The sequence below is a fragment of the Sturnus vulgaris genome, chromosome 28, assembly GCF_052056855.1.
Source record: "Sturnus vulgaris isolate bStuVul1 chromosome 28, bStuVul1.hap1, whole genome shotgun sequence".
Lineage (NCBI taxonomy): Eukaryota > Metazoa > Chordata > Aves > Passeriformes > Sturnidae > Sturnus > Sturnus vulgaris.
In genome coordinates, this window is record NC_142270.1 from 1,179,313 (window position 1) to 1,203,623 (window position 24,311).

At 55.0% G+C, this 24,311-nt stretch overlaps 4 protein-coding genes across 4 annotated transcripts in view; 2 read left to right on the plus strand and 2 right to left on the minus strand.

The window, feature by feature from the left end:
* TET3 (tet methylcytosine dioxygenase 3) overlaps positions 1 to 8,714 on the plus strand; it is a 28,380-nt gene extending 19,666 nt beyond the window's left edge. Inside the window, exon 10 of the mRNA XM_014892088.2 lies at positions 269 to 8,714. Within this exon, the coding sequence (XP_014747574.2) occupies positions 269 to 1,998 (1,730 nt within the window). The 3' untranslated portion in view covers positions 1,999 to 8,714. The remainder of the gene's footprint in view (positions 1 to 268) is intronic.
* Positions 8,715 to 9,344: 630 nt separating this feature from the next.
* BOLA3 (bolA family member 3) lies at positions 9,345 to 11,100 on the plus strand. Its single transcript, XM_014892089.2, has 4 exons — positions 9,345 to 9,447; positions 10,065 to 10,188; positions 10,338 to 10,426; positions 10,967 to 11,100. Exons 1-4 carry the CDS (start codon positions 9,418 to 9,420, stop codon positions 11,030 to 11,032), a joined length of 309 nt encoding a protein of 102 aa, XP_014747575.1. The 5' UTR covers positions 9,345 to 9,417; the 3' UTR covers positions 11,033 to 11,100.
* Positions 11,101 to 11,161: 61 nt separating this feature from the next.
* MOB1A (MOB kinase activator 1A) lies at positions 11,162 to 16,057 on the minus strand. Its single transcript, XM_014892113.2, has 6 exons — positions 15,659 to 16,057; positions 14,844 to 15,010; positions 14,000 to 14,093; positions 12,416 to 12,549; positions 12,174 to 12,337; positions 11,162 to 11,708 (listed from the first exon to the last, which is right to left on the minus strand). Exons 1-6 carry the CDS (start codon positions 15,670 to 15,672, stop codon positions 11,631 to 11,633), a joined length of 651 nt encoding a protein of 216 aa, XP_014747599.1. The 5' UTR covers positions 15,673 to 16,057; the 3' UTR covers positions 11,162 to 11,630.
* Positions 16,058 to 17,048: 991 nt separating this feature from the next.
* On the minus strand, positions 17,049 to 20,004 carry LOC148220969 (uncharacterized). The gene is made up of 5 exons (XM_088180083.1): positions 19,599 to 20,004; positions 19,442 to 19,519; positions 19,240 to 19,318; positions 19,051 to 19,162; positions 17,049 to 18,962 (listed from the first exon to the last, which is right to left on the minus strand). The coding sequence occupies exons 3-5, from the start codon at positions 19,264 to 19,266 to the stop codon at positions 18,538 to 18,540; spliced, it is 564 nt and encodes a 187-aa protein (XP_088036209.1). The 5' UTR covers positions 19,267 to 19,318; positions 19,442 to 19,519; positions 19,599 to 20,004; the 3' UTR covers positions 17,049 to 18,537.
* Between the last annotated feature and the right edge of the window lie 4,307 nt (positions 20,005 to 24,311).

Sequence of the window (24,311 nt, forward strand, 5' to 3'; positions counted from 1 at the left end):
GCGTGAGGGGATGGGGATGTGGTTGGGTACTTTCTTGGGCTGCTGTGTTGTGGTGCTGGATGGCATCTATGTGGCACCTGGGTTTTCATGAAGGTGTGAATCGATGCTGGTGTGCCAGGTGATGGCAAGTGATAGCAACCTCTGCTGTTGGCTGGCAAACCCATCACTGTGGGATTTGTGAGTCTGGCCAACAGTTCTGGGGTCCTGGCTCCCCTCCAGTGCCTTCCTCGGCTGGCAGGTCATGGGGGCTATGTGTGCTGTCCCACAGGTATGGCGTTGAAAGGCGGGATACCCCCGCAACCGCTGAAACCTTCCATCAAGGTGGAACCCCAGAGCCATTACAACGCCTTCAAGTATAACGGCAACGCAGTGGTGGAGAGCTACTCAGTGCTGGGCAGCTGCCGGCCCTCCGACCCGTACAGCATGAACAGTGTTTACTCTTACCATTCCTACTATGCACAGCCCAATCTGCCTTCCGTGAACGGGTTTCACTCCAAGTTCGCGCTTCCCTCCTTCGGGTATTACGGCTTTTCCAGCAACCACGTGTTCCCCTCACAGTTTCTCAATTATGGGGCGCCTGAGAGGAGTGGGAGCAGCTGGGTGAGCAATGGCTATGAGAAGAAGCCTGACGTCTCGGCGCTGCAGGAGAACCTCAACCACCCCTATGGGAACGCCAATTTCCCTGAGCCCATCCCGCACAGTGTGCGGAGCAAAAACCATCACCAGCGCACCTATGAGCGAGCCAACCGCTACGCCAGCCAGCAGAAAGCAGCAGCGGCAACGGCCGGGGCGCACAGGACTAGCTCGGGCTCGGAGGAGGCACCGTCGTTTGCACAGAACTGTTTCGGCAGCCGGCCCATCAAGCAGGAGCCTCCAGACCCCCCACCCGCCATCGAGCCCCTTCCCAGCCCTGCAGCCATGCCTGGCACTGGTTTAACACTGCCGGCAGTCCCTGCGCACGGCACGGCACCGGAGCAGCGGTGGAGCCCCTTCAAGGCACCCCGGGGCACGGCTTCCCCCGAGAGGACTAGCACGGCCGAGGACTCGTGGAGCACGCTGGCGCCAGGCTCGGGCGGGCGGGAGAAGCTGAGCGCCTTCGACGCTGCTGTGCGCTTGCCACCTCCGGAGAAGCAGTGGTCCAACGTCTTGGCAGGAGAGCCGACAGCGCACGGCTCGGGCTTGCTGCCGAAACCTTGGAGCCCCTGCAAGCTGGGGGAGACGGCGCTGGCCAGCACAGGCACCCCGAGCCTGCTGGGGTCACTGGGCTTCAGCTCGCCTCTGCCACGGCTCCCCACTTTCCCCGAGGAGCCATGGGGCTCTGTGAAGGTGGAGGAGCGGAGGACACCGGCACCCAGCCCGGGGCTGCCGGAGAAGCCATGGGAGGCAGCGGTGGGTGAGAAGGGGGCAGCAGGGCCCCGCCGGGACAAGCCGTGGGACCCCTTTGGCCTGGAGGAGGATCTGCCAGAGAAGGCGGTGAAGGAGGAAGAGGAAGAGGAGGAGGAAGAGGAGGAGGAAGAGGAAGAGGAGTGGTCGGACAGTGAGCACAACTTCCTGGATGAGAACATCGGCGGCGTGGCCGTGGCACCTGCCCACGGCTCCATCCTCATCGAGTGCGCCCGCCGTGAGCTCCACGCCACCACCCCACTGAAGAAACCCAACCGCTGCCACCCCACCCGCATCTCCCTTGTTTTCTACCAACACAAGAACTTGAACCAGCCCAACCACGGCCTGGCGCTGTGGGAGGCCAAGATGAAGCAGCTGGCGGAGCGGGCTCGGGCTCGGCAGGAGGAGGCGGCGCGTCTGGGGCTGCCGCCGGATGCCAAAGCCTTTGCCAAGAAGCGCAAGTGGGGTGGCGCGTTGGCGACCGAGGCGCCCAGCAAGGAGAGGAGGGACTCAGTTCCCACACGGCAGGCGGTGGCCATCCCCACCAACTCCGCCATCACTGTGTCCTCCTACGCCTACACCAAGGTGACGGGCCCCTACAGCCGCTGGATCTGAGACGGAGGCGACCGCCATGGCCCCATCTTACCTCAACCCTCGGCAGCGCCAGAATCCGGCGTTGCTTCGTGGTGCTTTCTCCTCAGGCGTGGGGGAGAATAAAACAAAAGTTAATAGACAAAACCGAAGCGAAACACAACAACCACAAAAAAAAACAAAAAACAAAAAAAACAAAAACCCTAACCCATAGGAAACGAACCCAACGCGCGCACTCCGGAGCAGCGCAGCCGGCACGGGCTCACGCCGTCGGAGAGCTGCGCCTGGCGAGGGGTTGGCAAACCAAGCAAAACTTGGTTAAAAAACCCAAGAGGAATGATGCTGTTTGATGATTTTAGGTAATCTCATATTTATATCTCCATGTTTTTTAATCTAGCCTCGGATGAATTTCCTAGCGTCCTTTCGCAAGGAGAGGTTTTTAATTCCACTTAAAATGGCCTATTTGTTGGATTTGATTTTATTTTATTTTTTACTCCGATGACAACGACGAAGCCGATCTTCGAAAGAGAAGCCAACATTGAAAAACCACCCTAATCATGAATCCAAACCAACCTGAACACCAAACCAGCTTAAAGGCAAAAGGTGACTCCCTCCAGCTCTGCCACGTGGGGGCTGGTGGGACCACGTGCTTTACCATCAGCCGGACACGCTGAACATCCGATTATTTTTATTCCAAGGACCTAAAAACACCATTTTTGCAGCTCGAGGAGTCCTTTCTCACAGCAACAGGAGCCAGCGTTGTCCCGGGACGGCGCATCTCCGCTTGGCTCCTCGCCTCCGGCGGGATCGGTTCTGCCGCCACAGAGCAAGCCGGCGTCTCTGCAGGCGCCGGAGACCTCAGGACACGTCCGGGCTGGAGAATGCTGCTGCCGGGGGGCCGCACTTGGGCTCGGACTTGGGGCTCCTTTGCCCACGGCCCCAGGGCAAGCGGCAGCGGCGGCATCTCCATAGGAGCCGACGGGACAAAAACAGAAGAAGAAAAAAACCGAAAAATACAAAAAACAGGAAAAAAACACAAACCAACCCCAAACTGTGAATAGCGAGTGTTGCTCTCTATACATCACTGTTGCTAAAGTCTGGTGCTTTCTGTCTCCGGGGGACTTTCTCCGTGCAATCGGCTCTGGGAAGAGCGAATCCCAAGACTTGGCTGGTCAAACCCATGCCGGGTCCGCCTTCCCCGCTGGTGCCGGCGAGCCGCGGCCAGCGCCGCCGGGGCTCGGTGCTCTTTCTCTCCCCGGGTGCCATCCCTCCTTCCTACGGATCACCGTTCTTCCCGCAAAAAAACAAAAACAAAAACAAAAATGAAACGAACCCCCAACCCAACCAATAACCCAGCAACGACGACAAACCGCGTGGTGCTTTTCGAACACTCTCAGCCGAGACTTCCCGCCTGGCACCGGAGCCGCGCCGAGACGGACGGAGAGCGGCCGAGCCGCCCCGCGGCTCACCCGGAGCGCGGCGTGGCCGGAGCCGGGGCCGGCATCCCCGTGGTGGGGAGGGGTCGTTGCTTTTGCACTTTGAGGTGCCTTTTGGAGAGCCAGCGAGGCAGCGCCGACACCGTCACCGTGCGGGATCACCTCGTGTTTACTGTCACCCTCCTTCCCTCGCGCACGGGCACGGATCAGCAGGATCTCGGTAAAACAGCCTGAACATTTACGTGGTCTGATTTTAAACCTGTAAATAGGGAAAGAAATTTTTTTAAAAGCACTTTCACCTAGATTAAAAAAAAAAAAATGAAAGCGAAACTTAAAAAGCAAACAACTCCCCTCTTTCCTCTCCCCCCACTCCCCCCAACTTGAAGCAGTATGTTTTAAACAAGATTATCGTGGGAGAACTGTAAATACTGGCAGAATATTTAACATGCTTTGTCCGTCCTTCATCATTAATGAATTTTTTTTTTTTTGTTCGATTTTTAACCGTAATCTGTAAAGTCGCATATATTTGACAAGGAAACTCAACGAGCTATTCCCGCTTTTCTTACAAATACCCAATAGCATATCAGGATTGTAAGAGTCGGCAAGTCAGATTCTAGGGATGCCCGCGGGCGATGCCCGCGCCCCGCCGTGTCGCTGTGGTTCGGGACGCGGAGAGGGGACCCGGCTGATCCGGGGCCGGATTCGGGTGCCGGCCCCGCTGGCGTCGCCCGGGTCTCTGGCTGGCGTGACGGGGGTGCCTTGGAGGAGGAGAAGGAGCGCTCAGAGAAGGCGATGGTCCGTGTAACCTGTCTAAGTCCTGCTTGCTCAGAGGTTTATCGGTGCAGGGAGGGGTCGGTCCGGCGCGGCGTTGGCTCCGGCGGGTTCAGCCCGGGAGAGCGGGGAGCTGCCGGCGCCGCGGGTCGGGGAGCGAGAACTGCTGCAGTCTCACGTTTTTACACTACATAAACGTCTAACCTACCTCAACTCTCAGTCATTACAAATTCGCACGCTTCAGACTTCTACACAAACTCGAAATCTATGCACAGCTCTTTACCCCTTGCTGCTGAGAGGCTGTTTCCAAGCAAAATCTTTTCCCTTTACCCGTCCCGGCGGCCGCGCTCGTCCCGCCCTGTGCCGAAGCCACGGGGGTCACGGAGCTCGGGGGGAGGGATGTTTTTAATGAGTGGGATGTGGGGACCTGATTTTGCAGCAGGTCGTGGCCACAATGGTGCTAGAACAACACCCGCGGTAGGAACCCCAGGGAGGGCTCGGCACGGGGAGCCCCGACCGGCTCCTTAGTCCTGCTTTGTTTTTTCTGGCCGCGATGCTTCGCCTCGGGCAGGAAACGGGGGATGCAATTTGGGTCGTCCCCCCCATCTCGATGCTCTCGGGATGAGGCATGGGAAGGAGAAGGAAACCAGAATCCCTGAGGTGCCTCAATTGCTGATTTTTCCTTTTAATACTGGAGTACGCTTTGTGGGCTCTATAAGGCATATTTTTATTAAATGAAATCTTGTAATACAAACGGTGCTATGGTGTTTTAACAAACTGTATCACGCTTCTGCCTGATTCCATCTCGCTGAGGTGCTACTAATGTATATATCAAATTAAGGAACCAAGATTTAAGAAAAAAAAAAAAAAAAGAAAAAGAATTAAGCAATGTCGTTGAGAAGGAAGTTTACTATTCCGGAGCGACAGCTCGAGGCGTGCCGGGAGCCGGTTGGGTTTATGCAAACTGAAAGAGGTGCCGCGTCCGAGGTGTGCCGCCGGGTGGAGCCGTTCCCTGAGGGTCGAGGTGCAGGTGTGGGCCCAGGATGACGTGCTCAGAGGTGATGTCCGGGGGGCTCAGCCAGGTGTGTGGTCATGGTGCTTGACCAGGGTGCTTGACCAGGTGTGTGGTCATGGTGCTCGGCCACAGCGCTTGGACAGGTGTGTGGTCATGGTGCTTGGGCAGGGTGCTCAGCCAGGTGTATGGTCATGGTGCTCGGCCAGGTTTGTGGTCACGGTGCTCAGCCACGTGTGTGGTCATGGTGCTCGGTCACACATGGTGGATGTGGTGCTCAGACATGGTGCTTGGTCACTCATCATAGACTCGGTGCTCAGGCTCAGTGCTCGGCCACACGTTGTGGACATGGTGCTTAGTCGTGGTGCTCAGCCAGGTGTGAGGTCTCAGTGCTTGGACAGGGTGCTCAGCCATGTGTGTGGCCATGGTGCTTGGCCAGGTTTGTGGTCACGGTGCTCGGCCACGTGTGTGGTCATGGTGCTCGGCCACAGCGCTCGGACATGGCGTGTGGACATAAGTGCTTGGACATGGTGCTCAACCACACATGGTGGGTGTGGTGCTTGGATGTGGTGCTTGGATGTGGTGCTTGGACACACAACGTAGACGTGGTGCTTGGACGCGGTGCTCGGGCTCAGTGCTTGGCCACACATTGTGGATGTGGTGCTCAGTCATGGTGCTTGGCCACAGCTCGTGGATGTGGTGCTTGGATGTGGTGCTCAGGAACAGTGCTTGGCCACACCTTGTGGACATGGTGCTCGGCCGTGGTGCTCAGTGTGGTGCTCGGACGTGACACATGGATGTGGTGCTCAGTCCCAGTGCTTGGCCACACGTAATGCACGTGGTGCTCGACCGCGGTGCTCGGACATTGGTGCATGGACATGCATTGTAGACTTGGTGCTTGGGCACGGTGCTCAGACATGGTGCATGGACATGGTGCTCGGACATGGTGCTTGACCACAGTGCTTGGACATGGTGCTTGGACATGGTGAGTGGACATGGTGAGTGGACATAGTGCTTGACCACAGTGCGTGGACATGGTGAGTGGACATAGTGCTTGACCACAGTGCATGGACATGGTGAGTGGACATGGTGCTTGACCACAGTGCTCAGACATGGTGCATGGACATGGTGCTCGGGCATGGTGCTCAGCCATGCACCATGGATGTGGTGCTCAGCTCAGCTGTGGTGTGTGAACATGTGTGGGCAGTGCTTGACCACAGTGCTCGGACACGGTGCATGGATATGGTGCTCGGGCATGGTGCTCAGCCATGCACCGTGGACGTGGTGCTCAGATGTGGTGTGTGGATATGGTGAGTGGACAGGATGAGTGGACAAGGGTGAGTGGACAAGGGTGAGTGGACATGGTGAATGGACATGGTTGAGTGGACATGGTGAGTGGACATGGTGCATAGACCTGGTGCATGGACTTGGTGCTTGGCCATGGTTCCTGGGCACAGTGCTCTGTTGTGGTGCTTGGCCATGGTTCCTGGGCACAGTGCTCTGTTGTGGTGCTTGGCCATGGTTCCTGGGCACAGTGCTCTGTTGTGGTGCTTGGCCATGGACCATGGCCGTGGTGCTTGGCCGCGATGTGATTGACCACGTGTTGTGGACATGGTGCCTGAGCGTGGTGCTCAGGCACAGTGCGTGGACACGGCACTTGGGCACACACCTGGGCATGGAGCATGGACATGGAGCATGGACACAGTGCTTGGCCACAGCCTGTGAGTGTGGTGCTTGGCCATGGTGCATGGACACGGTGTGTGAACGTGGTGCTGAGCTGGAGTGTGTGGACACAGTTCTCAGCCGTGGGGCTTGGACATGGTGTATGGACGTGGTGGTTGGGCACAGAGCATGGGCACGGTGGTTGCCCAGAGCATGGACGTGGTGGTTGGGCACAGAGCATGGGCACGGTGGTTGCCCAGAGCATGGACATGGTGGTTGGGCACAGAGCATGGGCACGGTGGTTGGGCACAGAGCATGGGCACGGTGGTTGCCCACCCTGCACGGGCACAGCGCACAGCTCGGTGCTGCTGGGGCACCTCCATGACACCACACAGACCCCCAGCACTGCCCGGCCAGGCCCAGTTCTGGAACTGTTCCCCTACAGCACCAAACCCACGCCAGCCCCATGTCCATCCCTGTGCCCAGCACTCTGTTCAGCCCATGTCCATCTCTGTGTCCATCTGTGTCCAGCACTGCATCCATGGCTTGTCCATCCCTGTGTCCATCTGTTTCCAGCACCATGTCCAGCCCGTGTCCATCTCTGTGACCATCTCTGTGTCCAGCCCGTGTCCATCTCTGTGTCCAGCCCCTGCCCAGGCTCAGCCCCGCCCTCCCGCAGCTCCTCGCTCTCATCCCCTCCCGCCTCGTCCATCCCGCTTCTGCCCGGCTCTTTCTTTTTTCCCTTTCCCCCCTTTTTTCCGGTTTTGTTATTTTTTAAAAAACTTTTTTTTTCGGGGTTTATTGGTGCTACTCCTTCCCCCCGCGCCCCCCCCCCCCCCAGGCAAATACCTCAGCCCCCCCCCAGCCCCCGCCAGCGAGTCCGGGGTGAAGCTTTTCCGAAATCAGGGATCCTTTCGCAGCGGTGTTTCCTCCTTCATTTCCCCCTCTTCGTTTTCGCCCTCCTCTTTTTCCCTTTCCGCCCAGGTTTTTCCTCATTTCTCCGCATCCTTCAGGGATTTACAAAACCGCCGGAATTTCAGCCTCATTTTGATTCCGGGAGCGAGGAGGTTTATTGGCCGGTGGGATGTTTTTTTTAAATTTTGGTTTTGTGGTTTGAGGGTTTTTTTGCACCGCGGCACGAAGGAAAAAGAGGTGGTAATTCCAAATTTAAAAATCTAGCTCCGTTTCTTCTCGGATTCGGGAATTCGGTCGGAGGCGGGGCGGGTGTTTCGGCGTTTTTGTTGGGCTTTTTTTTTTTTTTTTTTTGGATAATCGAGATGGGGAGGTGGGTCGGCGGCAGGTGGAGGGGGAAAACACCGCAGGGGTGTCCCGGCGGCTCCGAAAAATTCACTTGAAGATTTCTTGGTCGGCTCGGGACTGTGGTTACTTGAAATGAAGTTTTTTTCCGGGGCGGATTGAGGACCGGTAGATTTTTTTTCCCATGTCTCAAGGCAATAGGATTAACGTGTATTAAACTGTAGATACTTCTAGGACAGTAAATTTATGCTGATAATTTTATTTTGTATAATTTTCCCTTTTTCTTTTCCCCCTCTTTGTGTTGTTTTTCCCCCCTTAACCTTCTTTTCTTTTCCCTGTTTCCCAAGTGTTTCAGTAAATTTATTTTTTAGGATGCCTAAAAATTGCAAGTTTGGATTCTCCCCCTCCCCCTCCCCTCTGGTTTTGGTTTTGTTTCTTTTTGTTCTGTTGTTGTTTTGTTTTGTTGTTTTTTTTTTTTTTTAATTTGTATTTTATTCTGAGTTGGCACGGCCACGGGGCCGTGGGCTGTATTATTCCTGATATCTTTAAAATATTGTGGGTGTTTTAATAAATTTTATATTTATTTTTTGCACTCAACACAAGGCTCGTGTGGAATTCCTGCTGGAATGGGACTGGAATGGAGGGGAAGAGGGTCGGGATAGGGCTCTGGGTGTGGGAATGGGGAGCAGGATTGGGGTTTTTGGGATTTGGGGAGGTCTGGATGGGGTTCTGGGTAGGGGATAGGTGGGGCTAGAGCGGAACAGGGTCCATTTTGGGGGGCGTTCAGGATGGGGTTCCATCTGTGGGATGAGAGGTGGAATGGGATCCTGGATATGGGAATGGGGGCCAGGATAGAACCTTCTTTAAGGACACGGGGGGGTGAGGAGGGGCCCTGTGGGGGGACAGGGTGAGACCCTTTGTGGGGTCAGGAGGGAACACTTTGTGGGATCAGGAGAGGGCCCTTAGGGGTCGGGATGAGCTCTTTGTGGGGATAGGGGGGACTCCTTGTGGGGTCGGGAGGGAACACTGTAGGGGGGACAGAATGAGGCTCCTTGTGGGGTCAGTATGAGGATCTTTGTGGGGTCAGGAGAAGGTCCTTAGGGGTCGGGACGAGCCCTTTGTGGGGTCAGGATCAGACTCTGTGGGGTCACGAGGGGACCCCTCGGGGCGAGGCGTCGGGTGCCACTCCCGGGTCCTCCGAGCCGCCAGGGGGCGCTCGGGCAGCGCAGCACTGGCCCCGCCCCCTGCCGCGATCGGCGCACGCTGATTGGCTGAGCTGGGGGTGACCCCGGCGCGCGCCCCGGGATGGCGGCGGCGGGGCTGGGCCGGGGCCCGGTGAGTGTCCATCAGTCCCCGTGTCTGTGTGTCCCTCTGCCCTTGCTCCCCTCCCGGCCCGTCCCCTCCCTGTGTGTCCCCCTGTGTGTCCCTCACGGTGAGCGGCCCCGGGGCCCCGGTGTGGGGGAGGGTGCCCCAGCCCCGCTCGCCCCCGTACCCCCCCCGGGAGCCGCTGTGCCGGTGCCGGGAAAAAGCATCTCCCGTTTCCATCCCTCCTTTACCCGGTTCCCCCCCTTTCCTACTGCCCCTCCCGGTGCTCCCGCTCCTCGCAATGTCCCTCAGGTACAGGTAGACCCCCCGCTGCCTTGCCAGCCCCCGTTTCCGTCGCCCGATCCTCCGTTTTCTCCCTCTTCCCGATCCTCCTCTCTCCCTCACTCCCGTCTCCATCCCTCCTTCTCCCAGTTCACCTCATCTCCCGATTTTCCGAGCTTCTTGTGCCCCCCCTCCAGTGCTGGCAGCCTTCCCTTCCCTTCCCTTCCCTTCCCTTCCCTTCCCTTCCCTTCCCTTCCCTTCCCTTCCCTTCCCTTCCCTTCCCTTCCCTTCCCTTCCCTTCCCTTCCCTTCTCCCCGCTGTTTTTGGGGTCCCCCCGGGTTCCTCAGGGCTGTTTCGCCCCCCAGCTCTTGCTGCGCTGCCGCTCCTGGCGCGGCTTCGCCTCTCAGACGGACGGGGAGTCGCGGCTGGCGCGGGTGCTGCGGGAGAAGTTCCCGCGGGCATCGGCCATCAAGGTGGTGGATATCTCAGGTAAGGAAAAGCTTTGATTGTCCTCAGACACTCCCGCCAGAGCCCAGCCCCTCCCGGCTGCGGGACCCCCAGAGGGCTCCGGAGTGTGAGGGCACGGAGGGGCCTCACTTTGGCTCAAGCTTTGCCTTGAACTGACTGGAATTTCTCAGGAGGCTGCGGCGCCATGTACGAGATTCACATCGAGTCAGAGGAGTTCCGGGAGAAGCGCACGGTGCAGCAGCACCAGATGGTGAACCAGGTCAGGGGGCTCTGGGGGCTGCCCTGGGGCACGGGATGGGAGAGAGAGAACGGGAGAGAGGGAAAGGGGAAAGGGAATAGGTGTGAGGTAACTGGAGAGGGGGAATGGGAGAGAGGGAACGGCTGTGAGGGAGCAGGAGAGAGGGAACGGGAGAGAGGGAGCATGAGCAGATGGAATGGGTGTCAAGCACCCATCAATCCTGGCCCTGCACAGACACCCCAAAACCCCTCTCTGGGAGCAGTGTCCAAATGTTCCTGGAGCTCTGGGGCTGCGCCCATTCCCTGGGGAGCCTGGGCAGTGTCTGAGCGCTCTCTGGGGGCACAACAGTACTGGGGAGTTGCGTAGGGTCCCCAAGCTCTTTGGATTCGGTGCAGAAAACCCTGCAGGGTCTGGTCTGTGCACACGCAGCACTGGGAATTCTGTGTGTGACTTTGCACAAGGGCCACACTTTTTATCTGATCCCAGCAGCTCCAGTCCCGTGGGGCTGAGGGTGCAGGTTCAGGCCCAGAGCTGCCCCTGAGAGCTGCGCTTGCCTTGCAGGCCCTGAGCGAGGAGATCAAGCACATGCACGGCCTTCGTATCTTCACCTCAGCCCCCAAGCCCTGAGGCTGCTCCCAGCACCAATAAAGAGCTCCAGGAGGGGCCCATGGCTGTCCCCCTGGGGGTGAATCCCATCCCGTGTTGTGTGTTCAATCAGAGCCCCGTGGGAGGGTGCAAGAAGAGGAGAAGCCCTTCTTCCTCTGAAAGAAGAGCAGGAAGAAAGTTTATTATTATTGCCTTTGCCACACAGGAGGGACCCGTGGGACATGCCAGAGCTGCTCCTCCCACCCAGGGACAGGGGACAGGGACAGCCCACACTGGGGCCAGGCACTTCTCCTCACCCCCCACGGGGAGCTTAAGGCTCTGGGCCAAAGTGCACCTCTTTTATCCAGAAAAAACCCAAACAAAAAAAAAGCGCTTCCAAAAATAAGCTGAGCTGCTCCGGGTGTGCTCTTGGGCTGGAGAGTCCAGAGAGGAGCTCTGGGCAGCAGCTGGAACAGAACCTGCTCCAGTGCAGGACAGAACTTGCTCCACCTCCACCCAGCCCAGCAGGGCCTGTGCAGCAGCACTGAGGCCACTCGGTGCTGTCCAGTCTCTGGAGCCAAGCGTGGAGGTGGCTGAAGAAGCAGAAAAGGAGCGGCCAGAAGGGTCCTCCCGGGGGGTTTTATCTGTCCTTGGAGCCCAACTTCTCAATCAGCTCGTGCAGAGGAGCCAGCTCCCGCCTGTCGATCAGGCTGAACTCCTGGCAGGAGATAAGGAGACACAGGAAGGGAAGGAAGCTGGAAAAAGCTGCTGGTCACCTTGCACGTGGCTCCTGGGACCAGCACTGCTCCTGTTTCTTGTGGAGAAATCTAATTTCAGGGCAGCAAAACTTCTGCCACGTTGCTGTGCACAGCAAGTCACAGAACAGGCTCGAAAACTTTAAAAAAAAAAAAGGTTATGGTGCTGCTCCTTCCAAGTCGATTCCTAAGCTACAAACCCTCTGAATTCTCCTCCAATTCTGTTTTTGTTGGCTGCAGATTGGTAATTAAAACCCCAGAGGGAAATTTGAGCACTTACAGCCAACAACAACAAAAAAAATCAAACCCTACAAAAGCCCAACACCACAAAGGGGTGGGTATGGAGGGGGAGTTGAGTGTTACCACCAGACATCTTGGAAGTTTCAATCCAAAAGCCAAGAGGGAAGGTGCAGTCCCTCCCAGCTCACCTGCACGAAGAAGATGAAGTGTTTGAAGGAGGTGTTGAGGTGAGCCTCCTCCTGCAGCCTCATTACCGAGTCAAAGTGCTGGTGGTAGATGTGGGCGTAGACCCTGAACAGCCGCTTCAGGATGGTCTTGGCCACCGACATGAAGTTCTTGGGGAAGGGAACGCCTGGAAGGCAGGGACAGGCAGGGGTCAGGGCGTGGCTCAGCCAGGAGGGGCCGTCCCAGGGCACACAGCTGCACCCACCGATCTTGGAAGGGAAGAGGGTCTCGTCATCCAGCTGGTCCTGCACCCACGTCATCAGGTAATCGATGTACTTGGGCGCTGAGCACTTGATGGGCTTCTTGATGTTGGTGCCATCGGCCCAGTGGTACTCGTACCTGGGGGAGGGGATTCAGCCCTGGCTCCCACAGGAAAAATGGGATTTCGGGCCCTGGAGCAATGCCCGAGTTGCTCAGGGCTGAGGAGAGCAGAGCTTAGCTAAACAAGCTATTTCCTGAGCCAATGGTCAGGGCTGACCGGTTTTAGCCTCAGTTCTGGAATATCCTGATCCACTGGGATCATCAATCCAGCCCTGGCCCTGCACAGACCCCCAGCAATCCCTGGGAGCACTGTCCAAATGCTCCCGGAGCTCTGGAAGTCTCGAGGTTGTGCCCATTCCCTGGGGAGCCTCTGGGGGAAGAACCTTTCCCTGATCTCCATCCCAAATTGCCCTGGAACAGCTCCAGCCATTCCATCCGATGCTGTCCCTGCTCCCAGAGATCTGCAGTGCCCCTCAAATGTTAAAAATGACCTCAGCTGTGTGGCAGCCTCCTCTGACATCATCATTTCCTTAAAACGAGCCAAAAGCTGACCAAAGGAGCACCAGGGCCATCATCACCCTTCCCTGGATTAATTCCCTTCAGTGGCTTTCAGATCCAGCAATTTGGGCCACACAGAACTTCTCCCACAGCCTCTAGATCCCAGGGCAGACCCTGGGATCACCCCACAACAACACAGGCCCCTGAACTCAGAGATGTTTTACAAGATCCTTGAAAAGCAGCAAAACCCTCTCTGTTTATCACCCGGGCACCAGTGCAAACGAGCAGGAAGCTGTGACAGGAAACAGCCCCAAAAATAGAGGCAGGAACTGGCAGAGCAGATCCTGCGGGGTAGGAGAGACCCACAGCACCCACAGGGTGCTGGGCCCACGAACTGAGAGCCTTGGCAACCTCCTGAAGAGGATTCCCAGCTGTGGCTTTGCCCTGGCAAAATACACAAGTGCAGAACCAACCCTGGCATCCCTGCAGGAATTCACACCTAAAATCAACCAGGTGGCCCCAAAAAGGGTTCACTCTCTACTTCCCACCTGCCCCAACCTTCTCCCACAGAGCAGTGCCACCACATGAGAAAATGAAAATTAAATTATTAAAGTATTAAAATTAAATTATTAATTATTAAATTAAATTAAAAGCTGATTAAATGTGCCTCCTAAAAATTCACCACATCCCTGGAAGTGTCCCAGGCCAGCTTGGACATGGCTTGGAGCAGCCTGGGATAGTGGGAACTGTTCTGTCCATGGGACTGGATGGGATCTAAGGTCCCTTCCAAAACAAACCATTCCAGGATTCCTTCAGACTGCCAGCAAGACCAGTCCCTCCCAGTTAAACCAGACCTCTCGCCAGCTTCCAAATTCAGGGAAGGATGAGAAAAAAAAAGACACACCCAGATGGAGTGACCATAAATGAGAACAGACGAGCAAAACGTGGCACCTCGATCCCACCTGGACATGTCCCATCCTTTTTCCAGCTCCCTTCTCTTCTCCTTTTTCCAGCTCTGCCTGCCCCTCACCTGGGCCCTGCAGACATGACAGGGCAGCTGCTCTCGGTGCAGAACTCCGTGATGGTCCCATACAGCATGTTGATCTGGTTGAAGAAATCCACGGCTGCAAAGGGAAAGCGCCCTGGGGTGAGCCAGGTGTGAGCTCAGCGAGGCTGCAGCACCTCCCAGGTGTCCCACTAAAGTCTTGGCAAAACCGAAACCTTCCTCTACAACATCACCCAACTTCCAGACATTTCAGCCATCCAGGGATTTGCATTGATTTGCCCATTTTTCACCCTCAGTTCTACTCAGCATTCCGTGGAAAAAGTAGGTTCAGCTTCTTCAAGAACCTGATGGATTTGGTAATACAGGACAGACCTTCCTCAGGCTGAGCACTCTTGGCCTGAATCTCTACATTCCTTGCTCGAAATTACTTTTTTCTCTCTCTAACCTCCAAAGCTGCAAAGGTGAAGGCCAGGGGGAGCAGCTGCTCAAACCAAATTGGATCTGAAAACAGAAAACAAAAAAAGAAACTCCACAATCCTGGAGTTTGGGGGAAATGGAGCTCTACTTTCTCCATGGATCATTCATGCTGCAGCTTTTACAGCCGATGATGCTGATTTTCTAACTCCCAAAATATTCACAAATCAAAATCCCCCTCCGTGAGCCTGAACTGCTAAAAACCCACCCCAAAACCACAACGGTGCAGCTTTGGTGCAGCTTTGTCTCTTCCTCCTTGCACAACACCTCCCTGACGTGGGCCCTGCTTCCGCTGCTTTTATCCCACCTCAGCCACCCCAGCATGGGGAATTCAGGGGTTTGTTTGAGGATAAACCCCGAGGTTTTGGGGTTTTCCCTCTCTCAGAGAACTCACTGTTGACAGCAATCCACTCGTTGAGGTCCTCCCCCTCGGGCAGCATCACGGCCTGCCGCAGGTTGCCGCTGCCCAGCGTGGCCTCAGCGTGTTTGAGGAGCTCATACTGGTGGGATCCTTCCGGAATGTTCTTCTTTGGCTTGAATGTTTTTGAAGAGCGGCTCCCACTGAGGAGGGGGAGAAGCATTTCCAGTTTGCCACAGAATCGTGAAATCGGTATGGTTGGAAAAAAGGATCCCCGCGATCATTGAGGCCATCACAGCAGCGTCCCCACGGTCACCACTGCTCGAGTGCCACATCCACCCGTGTTTGGGACACCCTCCGGGATGGGGACTCCACCGCTGCCCTGGGCAGCCTTTCCAACCCTTGCAGCCAAGAAATTTCCCCTCAAATCCAATCTAAACGTCCCCTGGTGCAACTTGTGGCTGTTTTCTTTGGTCCTGTCAGTTTCCCCACAGCTGAGGAAACCTTTCCTTGTACATTCCCTCACGAGGATTCTCTTCAAGGGCTTCCCCTCTCCACACACACTCAGGAACCCGCCCAAGCACAAACCACTCCACTTAAACCTTCCCCAAAGTGCCCTCCTGTGCCTTCTTCAGCTCCTGAAGTCCCCAAATCTTCCCCTCAAAGCCCTGCACTCTCCTCGCGAATCCCTTCACCCCCTCAACCCCCTCAAAGAACAACCCTCCATTCCTCCATAAACGACTCCCCCACCAATAACCTCCCCCAGCCCCTTCCCACGGGCCTTTTCCCTCCGCTGAAGCCCCTCGGGGCCGCCCTCAGGACCCTCCTCTGAGGGCAGCCCGGACACTCACAAGAGGAAGCTCATGGCGAGATGGGGCAGGCAGAGCTGAGCGGAGAGGAAACGGAGTGAGAGGAAAGGGGATGAGGGAGAGGGAAGGGGGATCGGGAAGGGCTGAGGGAACGGGCGGAAGGAAAAGGCCGGGATGCGGGAGCGGGAAGGGCTGAGGGAAGGGCAGAGGGAACGGACTGAGGGAGCAGGAAGGGCTGAGGGAACGGACTGAGGGAGAGGAAAGGGCTGAGAGAGCGGACGGAAGGACGAGAGGCCGGGATGAGGGAGCAGGAAGGGCTGAGGGAGAGGGAAGGGCTTTGGGAGCGGATCGAGCCGAGCCGAGCCGAGCCGGGCCGGGCTGCGCTGAGGGACCGGCGGTGGCTCCTGATGGGACCCGCCCGCGCCACCAACTCTCGCGAGAGCTCCGGGAAGGGGCGGAAACCTCGCAGAGGGGGCGTGGCTACGCTTTGAGCCTTGTTGCTATGGCCACGCCCACGCGGGGGCGGCCCAAGACAGGGCCTGGGACCCCCAAAAATGGGGCTGAGGCCCCCAGAGACCCCTCTCCATGCACATGGGCACCCCTGGAACGGGGCTGGGACCCTCAGAGACCCCGCCCCCGTGCGCCTGGGCACCCCCAGAGACCCCACCCCATGGGCCTGGGACCACCAGAAATGGGTCTCGGCCCCCCTGAGACCCCATCCCGTGCACCTGGGCACCCCCAGACATGGGCTTGGGATCCCTGCACGTGAGGCAAGTGATGAATCTGTCATCAGCCTGGTGTAAGAGAAAATTGACAGCAGAACTTAATGGCCTGAGTTACCCTTCTTCAGGATTCCAACAATCCCTTTCCCTCAGTAAGAAATGAATGTGAAGAGATAAAAACGCTTTATTAACAAGCGGGAAGGCAACAGGTAGGTCTAAAAGTTCCCAACAACGACACCCCCACCCTATAGGTCTGGGCACCCCAGAAACCCCTCCCCCTGGGCTTAGGACCACTAGAAATGTGTTTGGGACCCCCAGAGACCCCTGCTCCTGAGTCTGGGCACCCCAGAAATGGGGCTGGATTAATGTTGACCCCAAACCCAGCCTCAATTCCAGCTCCTTCCTAAACCCGCAGCCCTAAACCATAGCCCACGTTTAACCCTAACCTTACATCCAATTCCAACTCTTAAGCCCCATCCCAGTCCCTTCCCAAATCCTTAGCCATTCCCAGGAAGGACTTTTTGCCCATTCTAGCAGCATAAGGCTGAGGAAGAATGAATCCAAAAAGCCAAGCCCAGAACTGTGCTGAGAATCATCCCTGGCTTTTTCTACTTTTATCTCTCTGCCACTCTCTCGCTTCCCCCCCCCACCCATTCTCTTTCCACCTCCCTCAACCTGACATTTCCCATTAAACAAAACCCATAGCACTCTTTAGATTTGACCTTGTTCACACTTTAATAAATAATCAGTCCAAGCCCGTTATGCGTTGTCACACCTCTGTCGGTTTTATTTTTATTTCATCCAGAGCCCGGGGAATGCTCGAGGGGTCTCTGTCCCTCTCACACTGGAGGAGACCTTAGAGAGACTCAGGGAGGGTGTCCCTGTGCCTCTTAACCCATTGGAGCCTTGAAGCCTGGCCATCACTTCAAGGCTCAACAATTCCCCAAGTGTGATAGGGATGGAAGAGATCTCTGGCTGTCCGGTGCTCCCCGCCCTGGGGGAAGACCAGGGGTTTGTGCTTTGGTCGCATTTTCATTGTAAGTGCCTCGTTGAGAGACTCAAGCTCAGCCAAATTAATTATCAGCCAAATTAATTATCAGCCAAATTAATTATCAGCCAAATTAATTATCAGCCAAATTAATTATCAGCCAAATTAATTATCAGCCAAATTAATTATCAGCCAAATTAATTATCAGCCAAATTAATTATCAGCCAAATTAATTATCAGCCAAATTAATTATCAGCCAAATTAATTATCAGCCAAATTATCTTATCTGCTGTTGATTTTGCTGCCTGGCAATCTTAATTCAGCCAGTGGCTCCGAGATGCTCAGTTCAAAGCCCGTCCCTCTGGCTTTGGGAAATGTTTGGGAGGTCTAGGGTGTCTGTCACTCTCATGCTGGGGAGTTGGAGAGGCTCTCCAACTATCACAGATCTAAGGAGGCCCAGGGACCTCCACCCATAACTGGGGGGTCAGATGGTCCTGTCTCCCTCCTTTAAGGGGGTGACATCCTGAGAACCCCCAGCCCCCATCTCCCTGCTTTAATTGGGGCGACCTCCTGAGAATCCCCCAGCATGACAGCAATAGACACACCTTCATCCTAAACCCCAGAAGCATCTCCCACAGCCCCAGGGGCACTGGAATCCCCGAGGGGAGAAAGACAAATCACCCTCATAGCCCCCAATACAGGGGTAGAGACCCCCCAGCACTCCCCCTGTATGACAGGGATGGGGACAAGCCCGGGCTGTCCCTACTCCTCACCCAGGGGAGGGCTGGAGGGGGATTGTGATTTGTTTCACAAATAATTGGTTTCATTTTCATCTCAAGGGACTCCTTGGGAGAGTCATCATCAGGCAAAGCATGAAATGCTTTGTAAACATGTAAAATTATTTCTGCCAAATTTAAGTTGCCCGGAGCCTGGGGGATGCTCAACAGGTCTCTTGTCCCTCTCGGCCCGGGGCATGCCTGAAGGGGCTCTGGGGAAGTATCCCTGTCCCCCTCACCCCGCTAGATGATCGGGGAGGTCTGCATCCTTCTCACCCTGGTAGAGTGAGAGCCAGGGAGTCTCCGTCCTCCTGCCAACGGGGGAAGCGGGTTTCTGTCTGTCTCCTCTTGTGGGGTCTCATCTTTCCATTTGAGAGCACCGAGCCTCCATCCTCCTCACTTTAATGAGGGGGCCAGGATCGCCTCCGTCCTCCGCTATGGAGGAGCTGGGGTTTCTCCGTCATCCTCACCTTGCTCGCGCTTCGGGATCCTTTTCTTCTCCCTCCTCCAGCTACGGAGGGGTCGGGGTTTACTCCAAGCCTCCACCCCTAGTGGGTGACGACCGGGCCATCCCGTCCTCAGCCCCGTGATCGGGGGGGTCCGGGCTCTTCTCCGTCCCCCAACTAAGGAGGTAGCGGGTCTACTCCTAACCGCCACCCCTAGTGGATGGCGGCCGGGCAGCCGGGCCTCGGAGGGGCCCGGCGGGGCCGGCCCTCCCCCGGGACGGCCCCCGGGACGGAGGGGCCCGGCGGGGCCGGCCCTCCCCCGGGACGGCCCCCGGGACGGAGGGGCCCGGCGGGGCCGGCCCTCCCCCGGGACGGCCCCCGGGACGGAGGGGCCCGGCGGTCTCGGTCCTGGTCCTGTATGGGGATGAGGGTCAGGTCATCTCACTCCTCCTCTCCTTACTGGGAGACGGCCGGGTGGTCTCAGTTTGTGGTTTGTGCTTACCTCGGTGTGGGCTAGGGCGGTCTCCGTGGAGCGGAGTCACCGGTGGGGTCTCCGCGCCCCTCGTTGCAGCTCCTCCCCTATGGGGCAGCTGGGTCACCTCTGTCATCACCCACTGTTGGGATTAAGGGGCAGGGTCATCTCCACCCGCTTCCCATTACTGGGAGGGGGCTGGGTGGCCTCTCTGTGTACCTTGATGATGGGTGGGGTGGTCTCCATGGAGCGGAGGAATTCCTGGTGGGATCTCCGCACCCGTTGTTGTCGTTTTCCCCTACATAGGAGAGAGAGGTCGGAATTACCTCCATCCACACCCCCTCTGGGGATGGGGGGGGGTGGTCAGGTCATGTCCTCCTCTGCAATAGAGGGGAGCTGGGTGGTCTCTGTTGATGCCTACCGTGGTGATGGGTATGGTGGTCGCCGTGGAGCGGAGTCATCGGTGGGGTCGGATCGGGATCATCTCTGTCCTCACCCACTGTGGGGATAGAGGGGTCAGGTCACGTCCGTCCTCCTTTGCAGTAGAGGGGGTGGGAGGGGTCTCTGTTCGCCCTTACCTTGGTGATGGGTAGGGTGGTCGCCGTGGAGCGGAGTCATCGGTGGGGTCTCCGCGCCCGTCGTTGCCGCTCCTCCGCTATGGGGTGGGGGGGGGGGGGGTGGGGGGGGGGGCGGGCCATCTCTGTCCTTGTCCTGTGTGGGGATGGGAGGAGGTGGTCAGGACATCACCGCCCGCTTCCCATTGCTGAGAGGGGCCGGGTGGTTTCTGTGCTCGCCTTGGTGATGGGTGGGGTGGTCTCCGTGGAGCGGAGCCATCGGTGGGGTCTCCGTGCCCATCGTTGCCCGGTAGACGATGCCGATCTCCGCCCGCCCCGTGGGTGTCCTCCCGATGCGCTCCTCGGGGCCCCTCTCTGGGGTCTCCTCCTCCTCCTGCCGCCGCTGCTCCCGATCCCGAACTGATCCAAAGGGGCCCACCGGGCCTCTTTATATACCCAGACCAAGCCCAACATGCTTTAGCGACAGCCAATGGAAGTCGAGAACCAGGGTTGTGGGCGGAGCAAACAGCGTTCCACATTGTGAGGACACAGAGAGGAGGCGTGGCCAGGCCGTGACCGAGCGATCTGATTGGTCGGGAGGAGGGTTCCAAAAGGGGCGTGGCTCGGGCCTGGGGTGTGGGCGGCAGGTGTGAGGGCGGGGTGGGGGAGGGGCCGGGGTCGCACCGCCATTTTGGGAGCAGCTCTGGGCGCTCCCAGTCCCTCCCCAGCTCTCCTGGGGCCTCTTCAGGCCCTGCAAGGGGCTCGGAGCTCTCCCTGGATGCTTCCCTTCCCCAGGTGAACATTCCCAGCTCTCATGGCATGGCTCTGGAGAGGCCCCAGTAGCTCCACATCCTCTGAGTGGGGTCCTAGCTCTGCAGGTGGGGGTCTCAGCTGAGCGGGGCCCAGGGGCAGAATCCTCCCGGAGCTGCTGCCCAGGCTGGGGGTCAGCCCAGGACACCTCTGGGGTCATGTCCAGCCTCTCAGCCACCCACATCGTGCCCGTTGCAGGAGCTGCAGAGGCAACACCAATTACATCAAATACACAGTCTCTGGGGGTCCCTGCCCCATTCCAGGGGTGCCCAGCCCCATTGTAGGGATCTCTGAGGGTCCTAGCCGCATTTCTAGGGGCTCCTCAGGGTTTCAGCACCTGGAGAGGGAATCCTCCAGGATTTTGGGGCTCTCTGACGGCGTTTCACTCTCTCTGCCCTGCAGTGGAGCCCATGAGTGGCCTCACTCTCCTTGTCTGAAAAATTAATGCACTGCTTGGATTTTAATAAAAAATTCATTTAAAATGAATCCTCTGTTTGGAGGTTTATGTCCAAAAAGGAGGCAGAGGAGCCCTGTAACTTTATTCGAATAAAGGAAGAGGTCATGGGACATTACCCATGGAGTCTCTCCAATCTTTCAGGGATGCAGCCTTCTTTTAATCCTACTTTCCCTCTCTCTTTCCCTACTGGCTGAGGTATTGAGAGGTACAGACTTCCAAAATCTCCTTTCAATGTGTACCCCCCTTGTGTCTCTGTTGTTCTTCTCTAAATCCTGGGATTTAGGACATTAAACAAAAGTGAGTTGAGGAGAGCAAACTTGGGGTAAATTACTTTGCTTGAAATACACCTGAAGGGCCTTCAACAAATATAACTGCTTTTTATTCTCTTAATTTTGTCTAGCCTCTGTTTTTAGGTAAAAAGGCATCAGTGGAATTCCACTGTCATTTTCTACTTTTAATGTTCACAGCCATTGAAACCAGTTTATTCTGCATGCCTGCTTTATCTTTCATTAAATATTCAGTTATTGATATTAGACTCAGGAGAAATTCAGCATCATTTCAGTTGTCCCCTATACGAATAAGGAAAAGTGAGCTCATCCAGGTTTATAGGTACAAATTGAGACATTTCCAGAAAATTACAACAAAATCAGGAATCCAGGAGGCCTCTGGATTGGGCCATTCCCTGCCTAGACAAATTCCCTGGAGGTGGGGGCTGTGTCCTGGTGGTGTGGGGGTTTTTAGGATCCGGATCCTGGAATGGTTTGGGTTGGAATGGACCTCAGAGCCCATCCAGTGCCACCACTGCCATGGCAGGGACACCTCCCACTGTGCCAGGCTGCTCCCAGCCCCATCCAGCCGTGTCCAAAGGGGCGGCCAGGCTGGGGCTGTGAGCCCCTCTAGACCCAGGGATTCCACAGAATTCCGTGGAATGGAATTGATTCCATGGAATCTCATGGAACCGAGGCTCTATTGTGACACAGCAGGGCCTGGTGGAACCCAGGGCAGCGTTGTGACACCACGGAACCGCATGGAACCTCACGGAACCGCATAGAACCGAGCGTGACCCAGCAGGGCCTGCGGAAAGAAAATCTGAGCAGCCAAAGCAATTCCTGGCTGTTGAAAGTTTGTGGGTTTGTTGTTCCCACGATACAACGTTCCACTGGGATTTTCTTTTTCCAAATGAGGCAGAGAGATGAGACTTCTAGCTGCTTTAGGAAGTGCAGTTTATTCTTCTTATCTTCTATAAAAAAACATGAGTTCTTGTTGCAAATGAAGAGAGCATGGCTAGAAGTCACAAGACTTATGGTTACAAGGCCTTTTAAGGATTTCTTAACCAATAAAACACTGCTAATAAAGATATTTATGCTTCTAACCCAATACTAAGAAATTTTGTCTAATTACAGCATGACCTTTATTAGCCAATCCTGTGCTGACACACAGAACTACTCTAAGACTTGTCACCTTTGAAACTACTTTTATTCTTTCTATATCTTAAACTCTATAGTTTAACTTTCTTAACTTCACACATCTCTGCTTTAAGCTTTAAATCTACATTCTTGCTTCTAGGACCTAAGCTTGTGTTATAAATGAGAGACAAAAGTCTCGATATTCAGCAAAATTTTGATTGCTTTATTTGATATAGACAGAGCAAGCAGCGCCCTGGGGAACGTGAGGGGTCACCGCCCACTCCACGCTCCACCCAACCTCGGTTTGCAGCCTCTTCTTATACTGTGAGTTCTCATTGTAATCTATAATTTTTGGGTTCTTGTTGTCATAAGCAGTGGTGGTTGAATAAACATCCTTACACAAATTCACAAAGCCTTTGGGTGATAATCAGTCACAGATAGCCATCTGGGCCTTGGAGATAACCACCAGAGAAGTTCTGGGAGTCTGATTTTTGGGATAGGCAGTATTGATCAGACAAAGGCAGGAAGGGCTTTTTGGGAAGTCCGATTTTGCAAGCTGGTAGCCGATACAACTTATTTGGAAAACATAACATATTATAATGTAACATAATACAACGTAATATAACAAGGTGATTTAAAACAGAATTATTTTATCATATAATTTCCATTATCTAGTGTCCATGCTTCACTTCAGAGCTTAGTATTCTGCTTTATACAAACCCCAATGCTTTTGTGATTAACACGAATCTTTTATCAATTATCACAATTTCCCCACTTCTCTTTTTTTATCCCATTGATTCATGGTCTGGCTTTAAATTTTGTCAGTACCTCTTGTACTCGATTTAATTCATTTACTGGCATTAATTTTGTTGCCTTCCCAGGGTCTATTGGTATTGTAGCAACTTGCATTCCTTGAACCACTGACTGGATTTGGCGAATGAAGCCTGGAACAAGACAAGGGATGAACAGTAGTCCTAATAATGCACATGTTAACATAAACCCTAATTTCTTCCACCGAGTTCTCCCTCAACAGGTTATTTTACCAATTATCATTAAGCATAGAGTTCCAGGTTTGTACAGTACATGGGCTATTCGTTTTATTTCTTCTGCAATTTTAGTAATTACTTCACCATTACCATCAATTTCTAAGCAGCATTCAGAATTATTAAACTTTTCACACACTCCACCTTGATATTTCTGTTTGATTTCACTGTAACAACTGTTCTGGCCTTAATCCTTCCCCGCCCTGCATGGCCATTGTTTAGGCATCTGCATTCCTTTACATATTCAACAGTGAGTTCAGTTCAGTTCAGTAGTGATTTCTTTCATTAATTCTACAAATAATTTTTTTCACAAGGTGGGTAAGTCCCATTCGCTGAGTTGTTGTTTTATTTTTTCATACAAGTTAAAACTTTCCCCACAGTTTGTCTTTGTTCCTTTGAACATTTTAGTTATATTTTTTTTAAATCAATTTCTCCTTGTAGTGATATTGCGCTCCTCCCTCATCTGAATATCCCCACATACCTTCTTTTGTGAAGCAGAGGTGTGTCTTTCCTTCTGGACAACTTTGGTATGCTGATGGAGCCCACCCTCCTTTTCCCAAATTGCTGGCTACCCAGTAACTTCTTCCCATCATAGTGCAAGTTTCTAAGTTGTGTTTATTATAGCAGGCCGAATTGATATGTGTGAAGGCAAGGGTGGATACCGTGCATCCCCGTACCCAGTTGTCTGGTGACACTTGGAACAAGCATCAGCATTATTTCCTTTTATCATCATTAGCAATAGGATGACTCCCATGACCATTTTCATCCCTCTGCCTCCCTCAAGGCCTACGGGGTTGCTGCCAGTAGCCGAGGTTTGTTTAATCTTCTCGGCAGCAGGGAATATGTCCTGGGGTCTCCCACTTTGTCTTTCTCTTTTGGTAGTGTTTCTTAATTTTGTCCCAGCTTTTAGCTTTAACATTCCAGTACGAGGTACAGCAGTAACAGCACGCAACCCTTCTGACACTCTTTTGCCAATACCTCTGCTCTGGCTTTTTTTTTTTTTCCCTTGTTTCATTCTCAA